Source organism: Girardinichthys multiradiatus, chromosome 2, assembly GCF_021462225.1.
Source record: "Girardinichthys multiradiatus isolate DD_20200921_A chromosome 2, DD_fGirMul_XY1, whole genome shotgun sequence".
Lineage (NCBI taxonomy): Eukaryota > Metazoa > Chordata > Actinopteri > Cyprinodontiformes > Goodeidae > Girardinichthys > Girardinichthys multiradiatus.
This window is the reverse complement of record NC_061795.1, coordinates 43417354-43443392: the sequence shown is the minus strand read 5'-3', so window position 1 is coordinate 43443392 and position 26039 is coordinate 43417354. Positions and strand designations below refer to the sequence as shown.

The following is a 26039-nucleotide window of genomic DNA, read 5'->3' as shown; positions in this document are numbered from 1 at the left end:
CTAGGTCTCCCCAAGCCCTTCATTTTGTTCTTTTTGAGCTATTAAGTTATAATCAGAATCTGCTTTATTGGCCAAGATTTTGTGCACAAACTAGGAATCTGACTTTCAAGCTCTCACAGCATACACACAATAAGTATTGGTATATAAACTTTAGAGGAAATAACAAAGATAAAATGGAAAAATATATGTAGCTACACCTAATATTTTTAGACAGGTTGTGGAGTAAATAAGCTAATTTTGTTTCACAGCAGAGTAGCTGACTACTCAGCTGTTAAGTGTTCATCAGAGAGAACAAACTGTCTCTGTGGCATCTGTTGTTAGCAAACAGCGCTCTGTAGTGCCGACCTGAAGGTCTAAAGCTGGGTCAGCTTCTGGTGGAGGACGTCTTGGTTGACGGTGCTGAAGTCCAAAAACAGGATCTGTGTCTGGTTGGTCAAGGTGTTGCAGGATGACATGAAGACCCAAGCTGACTGCATCATTTGTGGACCTGTTTGCCCGGTAAGCAAACTGCAGGGTGTCCAGCAGGGGGCCTCTGATGTCCTTCGGATGCTTCAACACCGGTCGCTCAAAGAGTTTTATGACCACAGACGTCAGGGCGACAGGCCTGGAGTCATCTAACCCTGTGGTGGTGCGTTTCTTGGGGACCAGGATGACGGTGGAGCGCTGAAGCATGGCTTGCTGGTTTACTTTTCATTGTCCTACTGCATAAACCATGCTACTTGAGGTATCAGGTTGATGGTCAGATGTTCTCCTTCAAGATTTTCTGCTAGGGTGCCCAAACTATGGTTCCATCAACTACAACAAGTCATCCGGGTCCGGAAGCATCAAATCCGGCCAGACCATTGTAAAACCTATAAAGATTGTTCCATTGATTATTGAGAAGGGTATAAATTGTGTAGCCATTTTAATAGATTCTAGAATAAAAACATTGAAACCCCTTTTAAATTGTTTTATAACCATTGAGGCGCCTGATTTCAGAAACAAAACTTCTTGGTGCCATAAAAATAATTTTAAATCTTAATCTGCCAGGGGATATAAATACCTTTGGGCTTAACTACCTTTCTATTAATACTTGTATAATGTATAAAAATAATTAACAATAAAAAGCCTCTGCCAGTACTTTCTTTCTATTAATACTACTACTATCTCTCATAATATTGATATTATTATTATTAGTAGTAGTAACATTAAGTGAGAGAGTGGTAATAATACTAAAATAAACAAATATGAAATGGGTTTTGAGTTGTTTTTAAGAAGAAAATATATGTAAAATTTTTCAATGGGAATAAGAGAGAAAATCTTACTAATTATGTTGCTGTCAGTAGTTTAAAATCTCAACATTCAACATTTCAAATGTTATCAAAGAGAGTTTAAGCCTTCCTGCATTCCTGGAAACAAGGTTGTGTTTTTGAGTTCACTCCTAAACAAGATTGAGCCTCTAAATCCGGGATCTCCTAACATCTCCGTAAGCAACCACGCAGGATTATTCGTCCCTCACTCAGATGGAGGCACAGACGGAGACGGGAACAGGGAATGTGCCACCCTGTAGACTGAGCAACATGTGAACGCCATGCGTGTGGATATGTATTGTTACAGCTGACTGAAGCCCAATGGGGTCTGGAGCGAGTCAGAGACAAGATTCAGGTAAGCAAAACATACAGACTGGAATGGAGATGTCATAAACAGCAAGAGGGAAAATAAAAGGAACGTTGTTTGTAAAGTTACCCATGAGTCATCTGTGTGATAGGAAAGGTTTGTTTTAATTAGTTTACATTAAGGTCCATGAGAATTCATCTATATTTTAGTGTAGATGTCCCAAAATGATGCAGAATACCTCTTTATTATCAAAACACTATTTTAACGTATCTAGAAACTTGTTTAACTTGCAGGTACTGGTGATTCCTGGAGATTCAAAAGAAATTAAAAATCAGATGATAAGAAATTCATTTAAAGTTTAATGCCTTCGTTTTTGTACAAAAAGCAGTTTGTGGTGTATCGTTTAACCTCAAATTTTCACAAACAAAGTTTATTGTTAAGGATGCTTTAGGTTTTGGGTATGTTGGGGCCCTATGTCTTGTAATTAATCATCAAGTCTAGTAACTGCTCCTCCAGGTACCGCTCATATGATCCAAGCCTAACGGTCTTAACGCCATCTGGAATCTAGAACAATCCAATTTATTTGGGGCTGTCAAACACAGACTGCACACAAAGACAGACACACACCGGTGGAGACGTCCACGTCAGTGGGGGACAGTACAGATCACCTCCAGGCCGAGGCTACTGTCGGTCAACAGTTTGGTTTTATATCAAGCAGCGGGACATTAAAAAGAGGCTGAGGGAAGATCCATTGAGCTGCTGAGCGCCTTTTCAGGGAGAGAAACCTTAAATTAGGTCTCAATGAGTTCAAAATGGCAGCAGTGCTGGTCAGAATAACATCAACCGTAAATTCTGAATCTACAATAGGTTTAAAAGCAACAAAACATTTTTCTTCACCTCCAGCCATTTAAAGTTGACATAATTTTAGAAATGTACGTCCAAAAGACCGGAGATGGTTTCAAAATATTTTTTGTGGCTTTTTATTCATTTCCAGTCAGATGTTTAGATCATTCATCATCAGCATCAATGTCATTTTAAATTTGCTCTTTGAATTAATTATTTGAACAGTTCTTTCTTCCAGGTGGGCTCAGAACATAACATAAAATTTCAATACATTTTAAAAACAACTATCGGATATAAAAAGCCTGTAATTGTTTTGTTTTCCAACCACCACCTGGTCAAAATTATACATACAGTTTCAGAAGCTTGATGTTAGCCTGCGGTATGTTTTCCTGAGCTGGTTTTTGATGTTTGAGATCATTGTCCTGAACTCTGTCCAAGTTTCAACAGTTTTGCTGTTGATTTGAGGTGAATTTAAAGAGTTCAAAGGTCATCCACCATCTTCTACTTTCCTCCCACCTTGTGCAACGCACCACTACCACTTTCAACAAGACGGAATCTCAGCATGATCCAACCACCACCATGCTTTACTGTTGATACTGTACTCTTGAGGCTCTTTTCCATCAGTACTTGCTGGGCTCAACTCAAGTACCACCTCAATGTGGGTTGAATCGTCATAGCAAGGCAGCCCGAAAGGTACTGTGGCGTGATTTGTAAGCGACACAAACTCGACGCAACAATGTAGGACGATTTCTTGTTTTTGGTCACCATCTAGCTCCCTCTGTATTTTCTAGAGCTGCAACTAATGATTATTTTGCTAATCGATTATTCTTTTAACAATTTTTTTGATGGATAAGTACAAATTTTGTTGGCAGCAGTATGTCAAACATAACACAGTGAAAATGTGGCTCTAATATATAAACCTAACAGTTAAAATGAGTAACAAAGAATTAAAAAGCAAAATATATGGATTTATATATTAAAAGGGCAATGTATTTGTGTGTGCAGCCCTCATTACAGTCTTTAATAGTCCCTTAGGACCTAATAATCGGATAGCGAAAAGGGACATATTTTATACAATATGAACCAGGTGAAGCTAAAGCTTTGCCACTTGAGGAGTTCTGGATAAAGCATTTTTACAGACAAAGAAGGTTTTTCATGTTAAATGCAAAATGTATATATTTTTTGTACAGTTTTGGCTTAATTCCTGCTCTGAGTGGGTTGTTCTTTCAGTCTGTATACTCCAATTAACAATGATTCAGATATTAAATTAGTTCATGATTATTTCAACAATCGATTAATCATGAATAATTGTTTCAGCGCATTCATTGTGGCCAAAGTTTTCCTCAGAAGGGAAAATTGCAGCCAAACCCAAAGGCAATCTCTCAGTCCATGTTCATGTAAACTGGCTTGCCCGTGGACAGAGACACTGGTGTACCGGCAGTACCAGTTTATGATTGGCGGGAGCCTTAAGCATTGTGGGAATGTCCAGCCATAAAACTGTTCAGGAAGGTGGCAATTTCTGTGTCCCAGATATGAACGTGTTCAGGTGTGAAATATGTGTATCACTCCCAGGATAAAAAAAAAAAAAATGACACTGGTAGGAGTGTGTCATTGTTCACAGTAAAATTAGTCCTGTACCAACATGGGCTGCAAAGCCACTCAGCAAGGAAGAAGCTGTTACTCTAGAAGTGACATAATAAAAGCAAAAGACAGTATAAAAATGCACAAACCTCTGTCAAGTCTTTGGCAAAGATTATGTCCTATGGTCTGATAAAACTGAGAAAAGGGGGTAAGCTTGCAAGCATCATCCTAACTGGGAAATGAAGGATAGGCAGCATAACTTTGTGGCAGCATTTTGCTGTGGGAGGGACTGGTGGTCAAAATAGATGACATCGAATTTAAAGAATATTAATGAACCAAAAGGATAATGATCCTAATCATACCGCCAAACTAGATATGGACAACAAAGTCAAAAGCCTCTTTCACAAAACATTCCTATTATAAACTTGTAAAGATGAGCCACCTCTGCGCTAGAGGGTGACACGGGAGTGGATATTCTCTCCTGTCCCATCCCAATCCCAGGCCAGCATAACAAAAAAAATCCTGTCCCGTCCCACTCCTGGTAAATTGACTCCCACTCCCGTCCCGCTCCCTTTCAGAACGACTCCCACTCCTGTGCCACTCCCATTTTTGTTTTCTTCATTTAGTCTTTTGATAATTTCTTTCTTTGAAGGACCAGTTGGGTCCCTGTTTTTAGCTGTAGTAAATGCCAGTTAAAGTAAAAAGAATAATAATGAAGAAATAATAAAATATTAAACAAGGAAACAGACCATGCCTATCTTAGTTGAATAAACAAAATGTACATAGTTGTATTTTACTTATTTATTAAGTGATCGTTTCCTTTTAACAATGACATCACTTTTATGTTTCAAGTTGCTGAAACGAAGGAAAAATGCACCTAGTAAGAGAACTGTACTTGTTGAACAAAAGGCCAAAAAGGCATTACCTTCACAATTTAGAAACTGTACCTCAATGATACACAGACCTGGTCCTCAGGGACCCATTCCCTGCAGGTTTTAGATGTTTGTCTGCTCCAGAACACCTGATTCATATTCTGACATGACCTCTTATACAGGCATCAAGAATGGAGGGTCAAACTGGACAAATTTAATACAATAAAATCATCATTAAATAAATAAATGTTGTGAATGTCCCATAGGTGAAGTAAATGTAACATGAAAGAAATGTAACATTAAATGTGCCATTAAATTAAAGGTACCATTTATTTATTTAATACATCATTAGAAACAATAAATGTACCATTATATCATGAAATGGAATATTATGCAATTAAATATGCCACTGAATAATTAAGTATAATTTTAAAGACAACATGACGTAATTAGTGGCACACTTAATATTTAATGATGTATTAAATAAATTGTACATTTAATGGTACATTCAATTTTTTTCTATTTCACAACAAATTTATTTAATATCTTCCCTTGATGAAGCCTTTCTATACGGAGTCCACGAGGGGACATGGGGGAATTTTTTCTCTTTTGCGTTCTCACGCAATAGTCTTTGCGTTATTTCGCAATACTTTGTGGGATAGTTTCCAAACCAGATAACTGCAAAAATGAAACAAACACTACACCCGTTTTGAGATTTATTGAGTTTTATTTTGAAATCGGCCTTAAATAAAATGATCTTCAATCAGACTAAAAGACAGTTTTTATCCACAAGCTGTCAAACAAACTACTGAACTCTGGACCATAATACTGCACGAAACCACATCTGTGACACTTTATTTCCTTATTACTGCTGCATGATGTGTACTTTTTTTTTTGTACGCCATTAGTGTTTTTGTTTTTATCGTGATTTGAACGGTTCTTCTTATCCTAAGCATTTTATCGCATTGTTTACTGCGTGTTAACCTGCAAATGACAAATAAACCATATCAGTGCTGTTTGTTTTATGAGCAGTTTATCATCTGTGCTGTTGCTCCAAAATGCCGAACGCAAAAGTATTGCGTGGAGACGCAAAATAAATAAATTTCCCCATGTCCCCTCACGGGCTTCCGTACCTTACCTCTTAAATCTTTAGAGCACATGCAGCAATTTTGTCGGTCAGATGAGACTTGACACATGATGGTACTTTTGGTTTGATGAATGAAGAGATGCAGGACTGATTTAATCCAGAATCTGTTTTATAAGTGTCCCTTTAATCACTGGTGAACTTGATTACAACTAAACACGTTTTACAAGCAGCAGACTGCGTGTTAAATCCGCTACATTCAACTCTCCTGAAGTTCGGTAATATTTACGACTTTCCTGTCAGCTCTATGAGTTTAATAGATAAGTCCTTATTTCTGACTTTACGTTACAAATCCAATTTTACCACGTCCAGTTCTCCACCTGCGTTTGCTCCCTCCATCCTGAACGCAGGTGGATAACATCGATCAGAAGCACTGTTGGCTTGTGGGTCGTGTAGTTCGTTTGACTCACATTATAGTATAGGCTTCTTGGGAAAAAAACTACACAATGGCGGCGTCGATCCAAGTTTTTTTTTCTTAAAGTTTGTAACAAAGTCTCAGTTTACATTTCCAAGGACAATTGATCCTAGTTTATTTTCCCTCCTATTAGTTAGCTCCCGCTCCCGTTCATTTTTTATCCTGTACCGTCCCGATCACGGGATCTTTACTGATGCTGTCTCCCGTCCCGCGGGTTTCCCGTGGGAATCCCGTGACCCGTGGGACTCCCGAAAAAATGTCAGCCTCTACTCTGCGCTACCTTTGGCCATTCATAAATCACACCTGTGAGCTTCCAGAAATAAAGCCAGTAGTACAGGACAACAGGAAGTGTGTTGACTGACGTCAGCAAAAGTATAACTTCTCTGTCGGAAGTCTTTCCCATTCCATTCATATAAAAACAATAATGGTGGACGAAGTCAATGCAGCAATCCTACTGTTGGTCTAGCAAATGTTTAAAATTTTTATGAAATATCTTGCCTTTGTACAATTCTTGTGGGAAAGAATTTCGGAGTCTTGTTTACGCTCTAAAATCCTGTGGCTGGTTTGTCGCACAAACTATACATCATCGCTACATAACTGTGAACAGATAAAGCCAGCTTGCCCCAATACAAGTCAGCTGACTACTTCATTCGCACCTAGAAGTGTTTTGTGAACGGGTTTGGAGTAGGCCATCACAAAGCCCTGATTTCAGTCACGTAGAAAATTTGTGAGCATAGCAAAGCAATGTATGTATGTAAACTTTTGAATTAAAGAAAAAAGTGCAAAATATCTAATTTCCGTCACTGATATTTTCTGGTGTTTAGTAAATATAAATAATTTTGGTAATCATTACAGACCTAAAACTTATTGGATTTAACCTCAAACAGTTTGTTTTTTTAATACAGCGAATGTAAATATTTAGCTTTAGCTGTACTTTTAGTAATCATTTCAGAACACCAGTTTCAGATTAATTTCTAATAAATATGGACTCTTGGGAGGATTTTTCATTTTTACCTGGTGAATCTGATTAAATAACACTGCTCAAAATGTGTTGATGAACATTTTTCTTTTTCATCATTTTCTCTATTATATCCAGCAGAGTAAAAGGCAACTTTATTTGTACAAATTAAATTAATTTTTGTTCCTTTAAGTTTCAGAGAGCCCCCTCTCATCACAGCCCAACACTGAGACAGATTCAGGCAACACTTCTTTCCGCGCGCCGGTCATCATCATCACCGCTCCATCACGAGAAGACATCTTTGCTGCGCCGTCCAACGTCACCATAGCTGATGCTATGAAAGAGCGGAGGCCTAGGTCTACACCCTTTGTAGTGGGGAGGAAAATCGGAACCAGCCAGTAACCAAACATGTACAAGTGCATGATGTAAGTACACATAAATACCTTAAGACACTGTTGGTTACAATGACAGACCAAAGTCGTGTTTCTGAGAACCTCTTCTAAAATGCACGGTAGTGGTAGTATAAAGCCATGGGGTTGCACTGAGCCTAGACAGTTAGGTTGAGCAGGAGGTTGATCTCTAAACTGGATAATTTGCTATAGAACATCAATCTTTTAAACATGGTTCTGTTCAGTGTTTTTGACCTAAATCTAAAAAAAACTTCAACAGACAGATAAAATAATTTTTCTAAAATATCTCTAATAAATAATAATAATAGACTCTGAAAATCCTAAAAGTGGCCAGTGGTATTGTCTGAATGCCAGAGAAATCTGTATTGTATTTTAAACTCCCTTGGTGATATAATGATTAAAAACAAATTATTTCACTACTAAAGCACAATATTAACCATGATACGTTTGTTCCCCTCAAGTAGCTCTGGTATTCGGATGGTAGGGTCAGAATTTGGCGTCAACAACATGAAAGCATGGATCCATTCTGCCTTGTATCAATGGTTCAGGCTGGTGGTGGTGGTGTAATGGTGTGGGGGATATTTTCTTGTCACACTTTGGGCCCCTTAGTACCAATTGAGCATGGTGTCAACGCCACAGCCTGTCTGAGTATTGTTGCTGACCATGTCCATTCCTTTATGACCACACTGTACCCATCTTCTGATGGTTACTTCCAGCAGGATAATGCACCATGTCATAAAGCACCAATCATCTCAGACTGGTTTCTTGAACATGACAATGAGTTCACTGGACTCAAATGGCCTCCGCAGTCACCAGATCTCAACCCAATAGAGCACCTTTGAGATGTGGTGGAACGGGAGATTCTCATCATGGATGCAGCCAACAAATCTGCAGCATCTCTGTGATGCTATCATGTCAATATGGACCAAACTCTCTGAGGAATGTTTCCAGTACCTTGTTGAATCTATGCCATGAAGGATTAAGGCAGTTCTGAAGGCAAAGGGGGGTCCAACCCGGTACTAGCACGGTGTACCTAATAACGTGGCTGGTGAGTGTAAAAGCTGATCTAGTTATTTATTTAATTATTAATAAAGTTATGTTTACTGAGGGCCAAAACGACCACAATTTAATACATACATTAAAGGGTTGTAAAAATAAATAATTGATCTGATAATCTTTAGTAATTAAATGAATAAATGTGTATATATAATAATTAATTTTTCAGAGTAAATTAGTAAATACCTTGTTAAAAATGTGATAAGAAGTCTTTGGCTATTCTGCCAGTTAAACTATTTAATATTGAGCACAGGAAATAATTAAATACTGAAATAATTAAATGTAAATTTAACGCATGATGAACTCAAAGTTTAATTGATGATTTTGATGTAATGATGTATTTTTTTATCAAGTGAAAACGTACAAAAAGAGAGAAAATGTGCAAAATACCTCCGGATATATTTGTATTGACAGACATAATTAGTATCATTAGGGACAATCTTGTTTTTTCATAAAGCTGCTACCACCTTGGTTCTCCGGATCAAGATTTAAATTGATACTTTTTTTCTGGTTACAGTTTGCTAACAGAGATAGAGTCAAAAACACAAAATTATCACCCAGGGAAAGAATTTAAACGACCTCAAACTCCGTGAAAGCTCTTTGTTGTCCCTCCAGCGGCTTCAAAACAAACCACGGCCCCATGCTTGCTGGAAGTCCTACCTGACGTTTCTCTTCTCCTCTGAGCTGTAAGCCTTCAACACCTCGGAGAATGGACGCTGTCGGAGAGGATGAACCGGACTCTATCAGGCTGAGATCCATTAAAGACAAGAAAACCTTCACAGTGCCTCAGAAGGACAGGGTATGTGGATGAATGCGGGAAACCGCGCCGAACCTCGTTATCGAGTCTTATCATTTTAGTCAAATTGTTTCGGTGTGGCCAAACGGATCGTACAAGATACAAGTGATAGTGTTTTACAAATATATGTAACATAGGCTAAAAATCGGCATATAATGTAATGTGTCAATAAAGCAACACGGAGAGGAAAAACGGAAAAACTTCATAGAAAAAGTTAGCAGATTATATTTATCCAGAATGCTTGTAGTTCCTCCGAATTTGGTTTTAGTATTTCCCAGAAAATGGCTGCACGGTGGCGCAGTTGGTAGCACTGTTGCCTTGCAGCAAGAAGGTCCTGGGTTCGATTCCCGGCCTGGGGTCTTTCTGCATGGAGTTTGCATGTTCTCCCCGTGCATGTGTGGGTTCTCACCGGGTACTCCAGCTTCCTCCCACAGTCCAAAGACATGCCTGTTAGGTTAATTGGTCTCTCTAAATTGCCCTTAGGTGTATGAATGAGTGTGTGCATGGTTGTTTGTGTGTTGCCCTGTGATGGACTGGCGACCTGTCCAGGGTGTACCCCACCTCTTGCCCATAGACTGCTGGAGATAGGCATCAGCTCCCCCGCGACCCACTATGGAATAAGCGGTAGAAAATGACTGACTGACTGACTATTTCCCAGAAAAGTAAAAAAAGTAAAATATATGTATTATATATTTCCAGATATGTATTCCCGATACCATTCTATCCATCTATCCATCCATCCACATGCTGCGATAGTTTGGCAAATGTTTTTCCTTTTATGTATCCTTTCTCCTTGTATTAAGTTGTGATTCTACTATAAAGACATAAAAAAAATCAAAAAAAAATCATTTTCTTTGGTGAAACCCTGCAGAAACTGAAGTAAAAAAAAAAAAAGTGGAATCTTAAACCTTATTTATTTGTTTGTTAGTTTGGAAGCTGCAGAAGTGTCAGGGAGTTTGAGAAACTCAACCGAATAGGGGAAGGAACATACGGCATTGTGTGTAAGTTTTCCTGACACATTAGACCAAACTGTATCTGACACACTGAGCTGAAGGTTTTCTGTTCTTACTTCAGACCGAGCCCGTGACACCAAGTCAGATGAGATTGTAGCTTTAAAGAAGGTTCGCATGGACAACGAGAAGGATGGTGAGACCATTTTACTGCTATGAAACTAATTCAGGTCATTTCTGCAACTATACTAGGAACCTAATGGGTAAATGCCATGTGCAACCGTCAACAATGGAAGGATTTAATTAGATGATCTAATACTGCCATTCACTTCTAGCTGTTTCTGTAATCAAAGATTCAAAGTATTTTTTTAAAGCTGATTTTTCTGTCAGGGATCCCCATCAGCAGCCTGAGAGAGATCACTCTGCTGCTGAGGCTGAGACATCCGAACATCGTGGAGCTGAAGGAGGTGGTTGTAGGCAGCCATCTGGAGAGGTAACAACAATCTGTTCAATATGCCTCCTCTGCTTATATGAAGTTCTTTCAGTCAAACAGCCTCATGCAGGACGCACGGTATGGATTATTCATACATTCTTTTGTTTCTTTGTGTGAAACATTAAGTACACCCCAAGATTCAAGAGCTTAAGCAGCAGAAACTCAGTTGTTGTTTTCTGACTGAGTTTCTCTCTGGAAACATTTTGGTTCCACTCACCTTTACAACGTTGCTTCAGTTTGTTGAGATTTGTAGACGTTTGTTTCTGCACAGCTGTCTGAAGCTCCCATCATGTAGCGGGGTAAGTGTGCGTCTTTAATAACAGTGACCAGGGTTTGAATCCCGGTTGAGTTACAAAGGTCATCCGGTCTAAACCTCTGCCAAGTCTTTGTGTTATTGACTTGCTGTGGCGACACCCTGCTTAAGGGAGCAGCCAAAAAGACTCGTCCTCCTCTCTGAAGGTCCCATGATAGCATTTCAATCAGTCTGGGGTCTGAACTTTGACTGGGTCATTTTACCACTTTGGTTCTTTCAATTCAATTCAGTTTATTTATATAGCGCCAATTCACAACACCTGTCGTCTCAAGGCACTTCAAAAAATTCAGGTACATACATTCCAATGAACTTCTTCAGCGTTTATTGTACATTCGCTGCTGTGTTTGAGATCACTGTCTTGTTGAAAAAGGTGCAGGTTGGGTCAAACTTGTTGGTCTGATGGCCTCTCATTTGACTCTAGAATACCTTGGTATACAGAAGAGTTCATGGTCCACTGCAAGAGAAGCCCACATCATCATCCCCCCACTGCCGTGCTTGACCGTAGTTAGGAGGTGTTTGTGCTGATATGCTGTGTTCGGTTTTCTCCAGACACGATGCCATGCAAAATATGGTCAAACATCTTTACTTTGGTCTCAGACGATCCAAAGAACATTGTTCCAGAAGACTTGTGGTCCATTCACATAAACTGTTTGCAAACCTTAGTCATTCTGCTGTGACTTAGGTTTGGAAAATTGTCCTGAAATGAACTTTAACATTTATTATGTTAACTCAGGCCTGTAAAGACTTGAGATTTGGGTTTCTCGCCGTCTCTCTGAACACTGTGTGGGGCTGAACTGATGGTGGATTTGTTTGGATGCAGCCCGTTTCAACTATTCTCTACTTCTAGAACGATGGACTACAGATCATTTGGAAATGGCCTTAAAACCTCTCGCATATTGATGTGCAGCAGCTGCAGTTGTTTTCTGAAGTCATTGCTGATGTTTTTCCACCTTGGCGTTGTCTTCACACACCTGTGAGATTCAGACCAACCAACCTCCAACACTGCTGGTTCTGTAGAGATGATTATCAGTTTATCAAGCACTTAGTTGATACCTTCTCTCTTAAATGGTATGGATGCAATATGGGTGTACTTACAGGTCCTTCTCAAAATATTAGCATATTGTGATAAAGTTCATTATTTTCCATAATGTAATGATGAAAATTTAACATTCATATATTTTAGATTCATTGCACACTAACTGAAATATTTCAGGTCTTTTATTGTCTTAATACGGATGATTTTGTCATACAGCTCATGAAAACCCAAAATTCCTATCTCACAAAATTAGCATATCATTAAAAGGGTCTCTAAACGAGCTATGAACCTAATCATCTGAATCAATGAGTTAACTCTAAACACCTGCAAAAGATTCCTGAGGCCTTTAAAACTCCCAGCCTGGTTCATCACTCAAAACCCCAATCATGGGTAAGACTGCCGACCTGACTGCTGTCCAGAAGGCCACTATTGACACCTTCAAGCAAGAGGGTAAGACACAGAAAGAAATTTCTGAACGAATAGGCTGTTCCCAGAGTGCTGTATCAAGGCACCTCAGTGGGAAGTCTGTGGGAAGGAAAAAGTGTTGCAGAAAACGCTGCACAACGAGAAGAGGTGACTGGACCCTGAGGAAGATTGTGGAGAAGGGCCGATTCCAGACCTTGGGGGACCTGCGGAAGCAGTGGACTGAGTCTGGAGTAGAAACATCCAGAGCCACCGTGCACAGGCGTGTGCAGGAAATGGGCTACAGGTGCCGCATTCCCCAGGTCAAGCCACTTTTGAACCAGAAACAGCGGCAGAAGCGCCTGACCTGGGCTACAGAGAAGCAGCACTGGACTGTTGCTCAGTGGTCCAAAGTACTTTTTACGGATGAAAGCAAATTCTGCATGTCATTCGGAAATCAAGGTGCCAGAGTCTGGAGGAAGACTGGGGAGGAGGAAATGCCAAAATGCCAGAAGTCCAGTGTCAAGTACCCACAGTCAGTGATGGTCTGGGGTGCCGTGTCAGCTGCTGGTGTTGGTCCACTGTGTTTTATCAAGGGCAGGGTCAATGCAGCTAGCTATCAGGAGATTTTGGAGCACTTCATGCTTCCATCTGCTGAAAAGCTTTATGGAGATGAAGATTTCATTTTTCAGCACGACCTGGCACCTGCTCACAGTGCCAAAACCACTGGTAAATGGTTTACTGACCATGGTATCACTGTGCTCAATTGGCCTGCCAACTTTCCTGACCTGAACCCCATAGAGAATCTGTGGGATATTGTGAAGAGAACGTTGAGAGACTCAAGACCCAACACTCTGGATGAGCTAAAGGCCGCTATCGAAGCATCCTGGGCCTCCATAAGACCTCAGCAGTGCCACAGGCTGATTGCCTCCATGCCACGCCGCATTGAAGCAGTCATTTCTGCAAAAGGATTCCCGACCAAGTATTGAGTGCATAACTGTACATGATTATTTGAAGGTTGACGTTTTTGTATTAAAAACACTTTTCTTTTATTGGTCGGATGAAATATGCTAATTTTGTGAGATAAGAATTTTGGGTTTTCATGAGCTGTATGCCAAAATCATCTGTATTAAGACAATAAAAGACCTGAAATATTTCAGTTAGTGTGCAATGAATCTAAAATATATGAATGTTAAATTTTCATCATGACATTATGGAAAATAATGAACTTTATCACAATATGCTAATATTTTGAGAAGGACCTGTAGTTTGTTACAGAGCTTTACTGTTTTGTCATCTTTTATGTCCTAGCTTTCTCTTATTTACCTTGTCTGTGTAGAGCATCTCAGATGTTTAAATTGGGCCCTTCAGCTGCTTGGTTCCCCAGGTTCACCATATCAGAACTCATGGAAGATGGGTTTTCAGGGGTAAACCCTCTATCTGAACCTTAATGATGCTAGGTTCATTAGACCTCTTATCTTGTTTATACAAACAATCTATGAGAATGATCAAATGATCTAGAAAAGGTGCAGATTATTTAATCTGTATGTTTCTGTCCTCCTTCCAGTTTGTTTCTGGTGATGAGTTACTGTGAGCAGGACCTGGCCAGTCTGCTGGAAAACATGCAGACGCCGTTTTCTGAAGCTCAGGTAGAACTGAGTTCCTGTTTTATTCTAATAATCACAAAATTCTCCTCCACAAAAAGGAACTTCACTCCTCTGTTATTAATATTCCAGACACTAGTTGCATTTTCTTTTAAAGCTCTCATTTATTCCCTGACACATTGTGAGCGCATATAAAACATATTTATTAGAGGTGAGTAGTAACTAGTTACCTTTACTTTTGTAACTGTATGGAAAAAATGTACTTCTAGGAGTAGTTTTACTGTACCGTACTTTTTTCCTTCTGCTTGAGTAAAAATATATTAATGAGGAAAGCTTCTGGCTACTGTAACAACCTGGGTATAACGGTACACGAAAACATACCAGAGATGTTCTGTCCAGCCCTTTCGCTTCGCCACGCATGCGTACCAAACAAATACCGCGTTGTTTTATACCTCCACACACGCAGAATGTGCAGAACTAAGTGCACACACTGGGTGGACTCCAGCTATCAGTAAAGTTAAGGTTCCTTATTCAGCTACGGGGCTGAACTTCTAAGGGACAACTCGTACACTGGTTAGTCTATACACCAAAACAACTCCAAAGTGGTTTAAACATTTATTGTCAAATATTTAGGGTCCTAAATAAGAGCCCTGGCCATTTTCAGGTGGTTTATTGTTGTATAATTTATCCCGGGATTGACTATGCCTGATTATCCCAAACCAAACCTCCGTTCAGTTCTTCACTAGAAACTCTTTGATATTCTAAAACTTATTAATAAAATAAAACTATGTTTCTCTTGAACCGTGACTTTAAAGCCGAGATACGGGCTGGGCCGGATCTTACTGTACCTCTAAACCCCTGATGATTATGTTTCTGTGTCCGATCTGACATTTCATTGTATTTAACTTAATATTAATCTGAGAGGAAACTGGTTTTAATGGTTTAATCAAAGACAAACCAGGTGATGGAGAACAGGGGGAGTGGTGGTGATGTGGGAGATTAATCCAGATTAGGATTAAACTGTGGGGGTTGTAATCTACTCCATTACTACTGCTGCTACAGTTGCTCATGCACGTGTTCCTCTTTTAGAAAATGTTGAATGCTTGTGGAATAAGGAAGAGAACCATTTTAACATCTATTGCATCTTGGGAAATTTTGTGTTTTGCATAAATTTGGAAAAATTAGAATATTTACAGATTTGTTTCTTCAAATTCCAGGTTGAAAACTAGAGCTGCAAAATGTATCGAATTGAAATCTTTATTGCAATATCAGTGTGTGATATATTTATTATTCATTCGCACTCTACGTCTGATACGATACATCAGTATCGTTATCGCAATCAAAGAAAGGAAAGAAGTAAACAGTTTTCTTCTGTTGTCAGCAAACCTTTATTTACTTTAGCGTTTGTCTGAAGGTTTTTATTTCTTCTGTCCTTCTCCAGGTGAAGTGCATCGTCCTGCAGCTGCTCAGAGGTTTGGAGTATCTCCATCACAGCTTCATTATTCACCGGTCAGCCCCAGACTCCTACAGGCCAACATTCAGTTCTTCTTACAGTTCATTCATTCATTCATACGCTCTTAACTTTTCCATCTTATATGTGGTAGAACGACTCAAATTTGTGCATAATTGTGAAGTGGAAGGAAAGTAAAACATGTTCAATTTTCTTCCAAACCAAAAAACAGCATTTGTATTTGGCATCCTTTACTCTGATACCCCTAAATAAAATCCAGGTCAACTGATTAGCTTCAGTAGTCCTGCAGTTGGGAAAACCACCTGGTTGTCATTTTATCTCCAAATGAATCCAGCTGTTTCTGATCTCAGAGGTTTGTTAGAGAACACTGGAGAACAAACAGCATCATGAAGACCAAGGAACGCAGCAGACAGGTCAGAGAGAAGGTTGTGGAGAAGTTTAAATCAGGGTTAGGTTATAAAACAATATTTCAAGCTTTGAACATCTCAGAGTTCTACAAACCTACCAAGACATGGCCATCCACCTGAACTCAAAGGCTGTCTAAGGAGAGCAATAATCAGAATAGTAGCCAACATACCCATGGTAACTCTGGAGGAGCTGCAGAGATCTATAGGACAACTTCTAGTTGTGCACTCCTCAATTCTGTCCTTTATGGAATTCCAGAGTTAAAATAAACAAGTCCTCCTTGTAGTTTGCCAAAAACCACGCAGCAAACGTGGGAGAAGTTTCTCAGATGAGACCAAAACAGAAATATGAAGCCTACATGCAAAATACTAGAAGTTGTGGAAAAACACAACAGCATATTACCCTGATCACACCATCCCCATAATGAAACATTGTAGTGGCAGCATCATGCTGTGGGGATGTTTTTCTCCAAAAAGACAGGGAAGCTGGTCAGACTTGATGGGAGCTAAACACAAGGCAGTCTTAGAGGAAAACAACAGTTATAGGCTAAAAAAAAGACTTGAGTGGGGTCAGGGTGTTTGACCTTCCAGCGGCAGCTTCCCAACTGAGAACCTGAATGATCACATATGCGGTCATACAATCTAACAGGGCTGGAGCTATTTTGCAAAGAATAGGATAACATTTCAGTCTCTAGGTGTGCAAAGCTAGTAGAGATGTACCTCAATACACTCACAGCTGAGGAGGGCTGAATACCAATAAGAACCAAGTTTTTCACAGTTTTATTTGGAAAACAATGTTTAAAAACATGCATCAATTCTTTCAGCTTCACAGCTATGCACTACGTTGTGTTGGCTTACATAATAAAGTAACCAGTATTCAGTGGGAAGGTTAGGGGTGTGAATATGTTTGCAAGGTATTTTTTAATCCTAACAGACTCTTATTTATTTTTCAACATCTGTTTTTAGGTCTTGGTTTTGCTTTCTTTCTTTGAGTTCAACTTGTATTTTTAGTGATGTTTATTTTTTTTAATTTAGTGAGTCAGTTTATTCTGTCTGAGGACATAAATGCTGTTTCAGAACCAGAACCAGTGAGTGGGTGATGCTTTGTATAGTTTAACTTTAAATTCTGAACTCGTAACCTGATCCAAAGCAGATGATGAGTTCAGCACGAGATGCATCGATGATCCAATGAGGTTCAAATGGAAAGGTCTCACTTTCAGCTCAACATAGCAGACTAAGCTTTTAATCTCTAAGGGCAAAGACATGAAGCTGTGTGCAAACAGTGAGCTTTAAAAACCTGCAAGGACAGAAGATGTGCAGCAGCAGCAGAAGACCTCATTAATCTGCTCTATCTCGTTATCAGGGACCTGAAGGTGTCTAATCTGCTGATGACCGACGAAGGCTGCGTTAAGATCGGTGAGTCTTTACTCAAACATCACCAGCAGCTTTTCTGGTACTCACATAAGACCTCAACAATGTTGGGCAAAAGTCTTGAGTCATCCTTCAAATCTCCCTATTTTCCTGACAAGAAGCCAGATGTTCTTTTAGTCTATTGCAGTGATGTGGATCTAAAGGTCTCCAGGCCTTCTGAACATCTTCTGACGTTTTTCCTGTTGAGTTTGGCTCATTTTACTCATTTTATTTCCAAGACTTATAGAAGATCAAAAAAACAGCACCTGAATGTCAAGTCAGTACTAAACATGTTGATTAAAAACCAATCAAACAATAACTGAACACCCTCCAGGCTCCTACTACTACCATCATCAGACCAAAGTCGCATTTAATTACTAGTTTAAACGACTGAACAAAAAAAAAACAAAATCAGAATTGAGTATCAAGACCTGCAGTCTGAACGTAGCCTTAAACTTGTGGCCTAAACATTTAAAGACTTGACTTGGAAACAATGACTCGTGAACATATCTGGTGTACAGATACTCAGACCCATGAATGTTCACATATGCAGTGCTGTGAAAAAGATTTCTTCTGTGTTTTGCTTTCTTGTCCCACTTAATTGTTTCAGATCACCAAACTAATTATAGTATTGGATGAAGAAAACCTGAGTAAAAGCTCTCAGAACCAACCTGACCCTATGAGGAAAGTAATCACCCCCTAAACCTTATTACTAGTTGTGCCACCCTTCACAGCAACACCTGACACCAAGAGTTTGTTGAAGTTTTAAACGTCACTGCTGAGGAGTTTTGGCCTACTCTTCTTTGCAGAAATGTTTTAATTCAGCCACGTTGGGGCGCTTAAGTATGAACTGCATGTTTAAGGTCATACTACAGGGTCTGAGTTGGATTAAAGACTAGACTTTGACTAGGCCACTCTAAAACTTCATTTTGGTTTTTAGTAAAAACAAAAAAGAAATTTTCTTTTTTTTTAAATTGACCTAAATCAGTTTTAATCAATTAATTGGATTTTAAAAAGAAATTTCAGAGTGAGATTATGTTACTTTGATAAAAGATGAATTTATTCTAAGGCTTCAGACGTCACCCTGTTGGCATTTCTGAAATAATTTCTAGTTTTAGTGTTTTCTTGTTTCTTCTCTCTGCATATTTAATATGTGCCTCTGGGACATTTTAATGGATTTTAAAAATTAATTTACAAACTACAGACATCCTGTTGGCTTATAGAAATAAACCTGCTGCTGCTCTGGTTTCTTATTGGTCCGTTTCTTTTCCTCGTTGGTTCAGCTGATTTCGGGTTGGCCCGGATGTACGGTATCCCCCAGCCGCCAATGACCCCCAGAGTCGTCACACTGTGGTGAGTGTTTCTGGACCCTGAGGCTCATTCATAAATCCAGGACCATCTGTAGAACATCAGTGTGTTGTCCTCTCACTTCCAGATGTTTCAAACTTGATTCTGCCTAAAACTCAGGGTTGTTGAACAAGCACAGATAAAAGGATTTCTCGTGTCTTCTCTGTTCATGAATCTCAGAAATTTCTCTGAAATCCAGACTCAAACTAGCGGAAGGAGAAGCAAAGAAAAACAGAAAGGTTTAAAGGACTTGTAACCTTGGTTCTGGAAGAATCTGCACTCAGCGGATTAACTGGTGACTGATCAGGGTGTTGGGGTTGGAGATGAGAGGAGCAACCATCCAGGCTTAGGCCCAAATTTACTGTCATCTCGTGGCTGTTACATCACCAGCATTTGGATAAATGCTAGATTCCCAGTATTTGTTGTTATTTAGCAGCAGGACTAATTCTCTGCATGGAAAGCATTGGTCCTGTTCTGCCCTGGCAGTAAGATGCATTCTGTCCAGAAGAGCATCGCTCAGATCAGAGCTCACTCTGGGACGTGGCTGATCTTACGATCACAGACCAGATTTGTACCGACAGATGTGATCGCACGTGCTTGGAGCCGTCTGCAGCGCCTTGCTAAATAATTCGGTCCCTCAGCTTTTTCCACATTTTCTCACAGCACATCTGCAAACTTTATCAACACAACGTTGAGCTTATTTGTAAAGCCAGAGGAAAATGATACATGGTTTCCAACTTTATTTTAAAAAGTGTGGCGTGCATTTGTCTTCATCGCCTCCGGAGTCAATAATTTATAGAACCACTTATTGCTGCAACTACAGCTTTAAGTCTTTTAGAGAATCATCTAAAAGCTGAAATTTCTGGCTATTTTTCTTTGGAAAGTAGCATCTGTGAATATTAACACTAAGTTCACTGCAGATTCTTAGATTTTAGGTGTGGACTTTGACTAGGCCATTCTAACACATGGATATCCTTTGATCTAAACAGTTTCACAGAGCAGCTGCATTTATCCTGGGATTAGATCACAAACAGATTGACTCTGTTTACCGTTGGTTCTACCGGATTTTATTAACGGGTATCTCAGTGAAAGAGCTGAATGCAAATATGTTGTTATTTTGCTGGTCTTTTATATGAAATCCCAGTGAAATACATAGGAGTTTGTGGCTATAACAGGACAAAATGGGAATCAGGTTAAAGGTGTGAATACTTTCACAGAGCAATGTGATCAGCACCAGATCCAGCTTTATATTATTTTCATATCAGAAAAAGAATCAAGCTAAATCATGCCAAGCTGAAGTCGTAACCGTACACTTGGTGCTGTTTCTAAACACAGGATAACACAGAACAAATCTTCTACATTTAAAGATATGTTAAAAGGCCGCCCTGATTTTACCGTCACACACTCGTGTGTGCGTGTGTGTGTGCGTGTACCTTTAAAACAGTATCATCCTTCCCAGTCTGACTGCTGAGTTCAAACTGCGGTCATCCCAGTTGGTGTTGCACCTTTTCTCTGTCCCACTTTTTCCTTCCACTCAACTTTCTGCAGTATGCTTGGATACAGCACTCTGGGAACAGCCAGACTTACCCTCCTTGTGGAGGGTTTGAATGACTGTCTGCTAGACAACCAAGTCAGCAGTCTTCAGGAGTTTTTGTTGGCCGTAACATTTCTGGCTTTATCAAAAATCCTCTTTTAATTAGTCATGTGTAACTGTCTGTTTTGGCCATTTTCTTGTTGAAGATGTGTTAAATTGACTGCTATAAATAGTCTCCTTCTGTTTGATCCCTGTTGATCCGTGTCTCTTGTACTGTGGAAATTCCCCTCGTTGCTGTGCTTGCGCTGCGTCAGTGGAAACTCTTCCTGTTAATCCTTTGCAGTAATCCAGCTTCATTATCTCATTGAGGTCTGTGCTCTAACTACGTCCTCTCCTGCATTCAGGTACCGAGCTCCAGAGCTCCTCCTGGGGACAAAGACTCAAACTACAGCTCTGGACATGTGGTGAGAAATCACAACAGTTCTGATCTACAGTTAATACATTTAGTTTTTCTGTTTTCTGGGGAGCAGATAAGATACTCTAATGTTTTCGTGGTACTCTGAGGTTTTTATGCTACTGAAACGTGTTGTCAGAGAGAAAAAGAGCTGCTCTCATGTCACTGTAAAAGATGAAATGAAGCAGGACTCGATGTTTCCATCACAGGGCAGTGGGCTGTATCCTGGCTGAGCTGCTGGCCCACAAACCTCTGCTTCCCGGAACCTCTGAGATCCAGCAGGTCGACCTGATCGTGCAGCTGCTGGGAACCCCCAACGAGAACATCTGGCCGGTGAGACTATATCTCTGGGGGGGTTTATCCTCCCAGGCTGATGGTTGTTTCAGAGCCAAACAGTGCAGAAAATCTACTTCTGATCAAAGTCTGAGAGATGCAGCGCAGGATTGTTGGGTGTTTAACAATGACAGCGGCGTGGTTGTTCTCTCACGGTGTTGAACGGGTAGGGAAACATAATATTGGTAAATACCGGTTATCATCCTCAACAGCAAAATTAATATCGGACATCTATTGGCCCAAATTTTCAGATCGGTGCATCCTTAGTTGTATAATAACGTGGGGAGTATTTTCCTTGGCCAACTAGTCCCAACTGAACATAGTTTAAACATCTTATGACCTCAGTGTCCCCATCTTTAGGTGGTTACCTCCAGCAGGAGGATGCACCACATCACAAAGTTCAGATCCTCTCCAACCACAGCCACCAGATCTCAATCCAACAGAGCACCTCTGGGATGTAGTGGAATGACAGACTCACATCATAGATGTTAAGGAGATAAATCTGCATCAACAGGGTGAGGTTATCATGCCAGTACAGACCAAATCTAGGAAGAAGGATTCCTAAACCTTCCTGAATGTACAGTACAGACCAAAGGTTTGGACACACCTTCTCATTCAAAGAGTTTTCTTTATTTTCATGACTATGAATATTGTAGTTTCACACTGAAGGCATCAAAACTATGAATTAACATGTGGAATTATATACTGAACAAAAAAGTGTGAAACAACTGAAAATATGTCTTATATTCTAGGTTCTTCAAAGTAGCCACCTTTTGCTTTGATTACTGCTCCACACACTCTTTGCATTCTGTTGATGAGCTTCAAGAGGTAATCACCTGAAATGGTTTTCCAACAGTCTTGAAGGAGTTCCCAGAGATGCTTAGCACTTGTTGGCCCTTTTGTCTTCACTCTGCGGTCCAGCTCACCCCAAACCATCTCGATTGGGTTCAGGTCCGGTGACTGTGGAGACCAGGTCATCTGGCGCAGCACCCCATCACTCTCCTTCTTGGTCAAATAGCCCTTACACAGCCTGGAGGTGTGTTTGGGGTCATTGTCCTGTTGAAAAATAAATGATGGTCCAACTAAACGCAAACCGGATGGAATAGCATGCCGCTGCAAGATGCTGTGGTAGCCATGCTGGTTCAGTATGCCTTCAATTTTTAATAAATCCCCAACAGTGTCACCAGCAAAGCACCCCCACACCATCACACCTCCTCCTCCACGGGCTGAGTGGAGTGGAGCCGGTCAAAGCAGAGCCCATGGAACCAGGCATGTAGAGTCCATCCGTTCACCTCTTCTGCGCCACACAAAGACACGGTGGTTGGAACCAAAGATCTCAAACTTGGACTCATCAGACCAAAGCACAGATTTCCACTGGTCTAATGTCCATTCCTTGTGTTCTTTAGCCCAAACAAGTCTCTTCTGCTTGTTGCCTGTCCTCAGCAGTGGTTTCCTAGCAGCTATTTTACCATGAAGGCCTGATTCACACAGTCTCCTCTTAACAGTTGTTCTAGAGATGTGTCTGCTGCTAGAACTCTGTGTGGCATTGACCTGTTCTCTAATCTGAGCTGCTGTTAACCTGCGATTTCTGAGGCTGGTGACTCGGATGAACTTATCGTCTGCAGCAGAGGTGACTCTTGGTCTTCCTTTCCTGGGGTGGTCCTCATGTGAGCCAGTTTCTTTGTAGCGCTTGATGATTTTTGCGACTGGACTTGGGGACACTTTCAAAGTTTTCCCAATTGTTCGGACTGACTGACCTTCATTTCTTAAAGTAATGATGGCCACTCGTTTTTCTTTACTTAGCTGCTTTTTTCTTGCCATAATACAAATTTTAACAGTCTATTCAGTAGGACTATCAGCTGTGTACTGTATCTACCTCCTGCACAACACAACTGATGGTCCCAACCCCATTTATAAGGCTTGAAATCCCACTTATTAAACCTGACGGGGCACACCTGTGAAGTGAAAACCATTTCAGGTGACTACCTCTTGAAGCTCATCAACAGAATGCCAAGAGTGTGGAGCAGTAATGAAAGCAAAAGGTGGCTACTTTGAAGAACCTAGAATATAAGACATATTTTCAGTTGTTTCACACTTTTTTGTTCAGTATATAATTCCACATGTTGTTAATTCATAGTTTTGATGCCTTCAGTGTGAAGCTACAATATTAATAGTCATGAAAATAAAGAAAACTCTTTGAATGAGAAGGTGTGTCTAAACTTTTGGTCTGTACTGTATGCCGTAACTGAATTGAGGTGGTCCTAAAGGCAAAACAGCAACACACAGGTGTACCTAATAAAGTGGCCATTTGTGGTATATTTTAGCATTTTAAATCAAAGTGGTAGGAACAGGTTGTTTACCTGCTGCCGTGACTCTCAATCTTCTAATTTAATTTAGACCAAATTTCAGGGGAAGCACCCTGGCATGTGAAGATGCTGGTTTCATTTGCTTCAGTGTCTAAAACTGGGATCACACTGGACCAGGGGGGTCAAACCTTGATAAGCTGCAACCTTTAGATGTGCCCCTCAATCAAAAGGCTGAATTACCTCCTTAGCATGCTATCAGGCTCCTCAGTGTCCTGCTAAGTTCCTAATGATCTAATTCAGTTGTGTTGGAGCAGAGACGCATCTAAACGTTGCAGGACACCCGCCCTCGGGACTGGAGTTGCTCACCCCCGTATTACACTCCCTTGAAACATGGCAGGAACACACTTCTGGGACACTACTGACCAGAACGCCCTGATATCGAATAAGTTCAGCTTTAAATACCTGCAAATACATTTTTCTGTTTGTTGCAGGGTTTCTCTCAGCTGCCCCTCATCAGTCAGTACAGTCTGAGGAAGCAGCCGTACAACAACCTGAAGAACAAGTTCACCTGGTTGTCTGACGCTGGACACCGACTGCTCAACCTGCTCTTCATGTACAACCCACAGCGCAGGTAGCACACCAGTGTTTACCATTAACATTATTAGTGTTATTACTACACAGTGCAATAATTTGTCACACAGTGTGGTTGAGGTTTAAGTGAGGTTCTGTTTTCCTGACCCAGAGCGACCGCCAAAGACTGTCTGGACAGCTCCTACTTCAAAGAGAAACCCCTGCGTGAGTTTATGTTTACGATGACCAGAACGACCTTTGACCTCTGCTTTCCACCATGTCATTAACCGCTCCAGTCCTCTCTTTCAGCCTGCGAGCCGGAGTTGATGCCGACGTTCCCACACCATCGAAACAAGAGAGCAGCTCCTCCGGCGGAGAGCAACTCCAAGAGGAGGAGCAAAGTCTGAGGAGGACGATGACTGCCCCCTGGTGGGGAGCTGCAGTCCTCCTGAGAAGGTGCCACACTGTGAAATTGTGAGCAAAGTTTGCTTAAAACTAACAGGTTTAATGAACTATAACTAGAGAGCACGGTTTATACAAACTATGGAGTTTTTCCAGGACAGTTTCTGTGTTTTCTGAAACTTTATTTGTGATTTCTAACTGCGCCTCAAAAACAAAAGTTACATTTAGCACGAATCACTTCAGTGGAGGAGGCTCTACAGGCCTAAAAGGGATTTCTGTCAGTTCTCAAATCAATATCCAAGAAAAAAATGTTTTAATAGCCAACTCTTGCTGAATTAGAGCCTGTTAATTTGTTTCATGGCAAAGGACAGAAAATATGGTTAAAATGTCTGAAACTCATCTGATGGTGACTGAATGTTAGTTTTCCTGACTCTATAAAGGCCTTTGTTTTTCTTATTTGGTGAATTCTGCCTCTGTATTGTACAGTAGTGCTTTGATAGGCACAATGTAAATGTATGCTGTAGTTTTCCAGGTTTAAGCATCTCTGCTGAGGTCCTAGATCTAAATGGTTGTAATATAACCCTGACACCAGGATATGTTCTGTTGCATATTTCAGTAAAAATGTCATGACGGTAAACAGTCTCTGCTTCTTCTTTTTTTAGATAATCTGGCTTGATTAATGTAAAATTTGGCTGGAAAAAAGCCTCAGGTTTGTTTCTTCTAAACATTTCTGAAAGAGCTAAAAGCAAATAGACAATTAAAACCAAACCAGATCTTGTATAAACCTCTTCTATCCAAATTAAATACAGAACATAAACATAAACACCCTTCACCTTTGTATCTGTGCAGATCAGCTGCTACGTACATCAGCCAGAGGGGCACAGTTGGTGTCCTTTCTTTAAAACTATAAATATCTGTTTAATAGGAGATGGAGGGAGAAATATCTGCAGTGGTTGGGCTTTACATTCGGAAACTAAAACCAGAGACTATAAGGGGATGGATGGATGGGGACAGATGGACTAAATCACGGACAGACTGATGGCTTGATGGATGTTCTGATGGTTTGGGACTAAAAGATGGATAGACACATGAAAATATGGGTGGGTGGAGGTACAGATGGACAGGTAGGTAAAAGGGGACTTACATTTTTTCTTGCTCTGTGTTGTTGAGTGGACATGAAATCTTTGCATTTATTTATTTGGTTTTATGGGCAAAAAGCTTGCAGTGAATCCATAAAATGCTCAAAGTTCGTCTCTTGGGCAAATGTTTGTTTGGGGACATAGTTTACGGAGTTAAATCCTGCAAGCCAATCATTCCCTTCGCCCAACACTGAAAGCTT

The 26039-nt window shown here is 40.3% G+C and overlaps 1 protein-coding gene across 3 annotated transcripts; it reads left to right on the top strand.

Moving 5' to 3' along the window:
- Window positions 1–1505: 1505 nt before the first annotated feature.
- On the top strand, window positions 1506–25337 carry cdk10 (cyclin-dependent kinase 10). 3 transcript variants are annotated; one of them, XM_047352467.1, is made up of 15 exons: window positions 1506–1644; window positions 7603–7834; window positions 9491–9674; window positions 10600–10672; window positions 10746–10817; window positions 11012–11114; window positions 14433–14514; window positions 15911–15978; window positions 17708–17760; window positions 19038–19107; window positions 21040–21099; window positions 21299–21422; window positions 24220–24359; window positions 24471–24523; window positions 24608–25337. In XM_047352467.1, the coding sequence occupies exons 3-15, from the start codon at window positions 9585–9587 to the stop codon at window positions 24703–24705; spliced, it is 1086 nt and encodes a 361-aa protein (XP_047208423.1). In that variant the 5' UTR covers window positions 1506–1644; window positions 7603–7834; window positions 9491–9584; the 3' UTR covers window positions 24706–25337. The 3 variants fall into 3 exon arrangements, with proteins under 3 accessions (XP_047208423.1, XP_047208433.1, XP_047208428.1); XM_047352472.1 differs by lacking the exons at window positions 1506–1644; window positions 7603–7834 and having other exon boundaries at window positions 9294–9674; XM_047352477.1 differs by lacking the exons at window positions 1506–1644; window positions 7603–7834; window positions 10600–10672 and having other exon boundaries at window positions 9292–9674.
- The last annotated feature ends 702 nt before the right edge of the window (window positions 25338–26039 follow it).

What these genes read in the sequence shown, in the direction of transcription:
- cdk10 (XM_047352467.1), top strand. Translation starts at nt 9,585, where the DNA reads ATGGACGCTGTCGGAGAGGATGAACCGGACTCTATCAGGCTGAGATCC. An exon ending in CGCCGTTTTCTGAAGCTCAG is followed by an intron (nt 14,515 to 15,910) that starts GTAGAACTGAGT and finishes GTCCTTCTCCAG; the next exon opens with GTGAAGTGCATCGTCCTGCA. An exon ending in CGAAGGCTGCGTTAAGATCG is followed by an intron (nt 17,761 to 19,037) that starts GTGAGTCTTTAC and finishes TCGTTGGTTCAG; the next exon opens with CTGATTTCGGGTTGGCCCGG.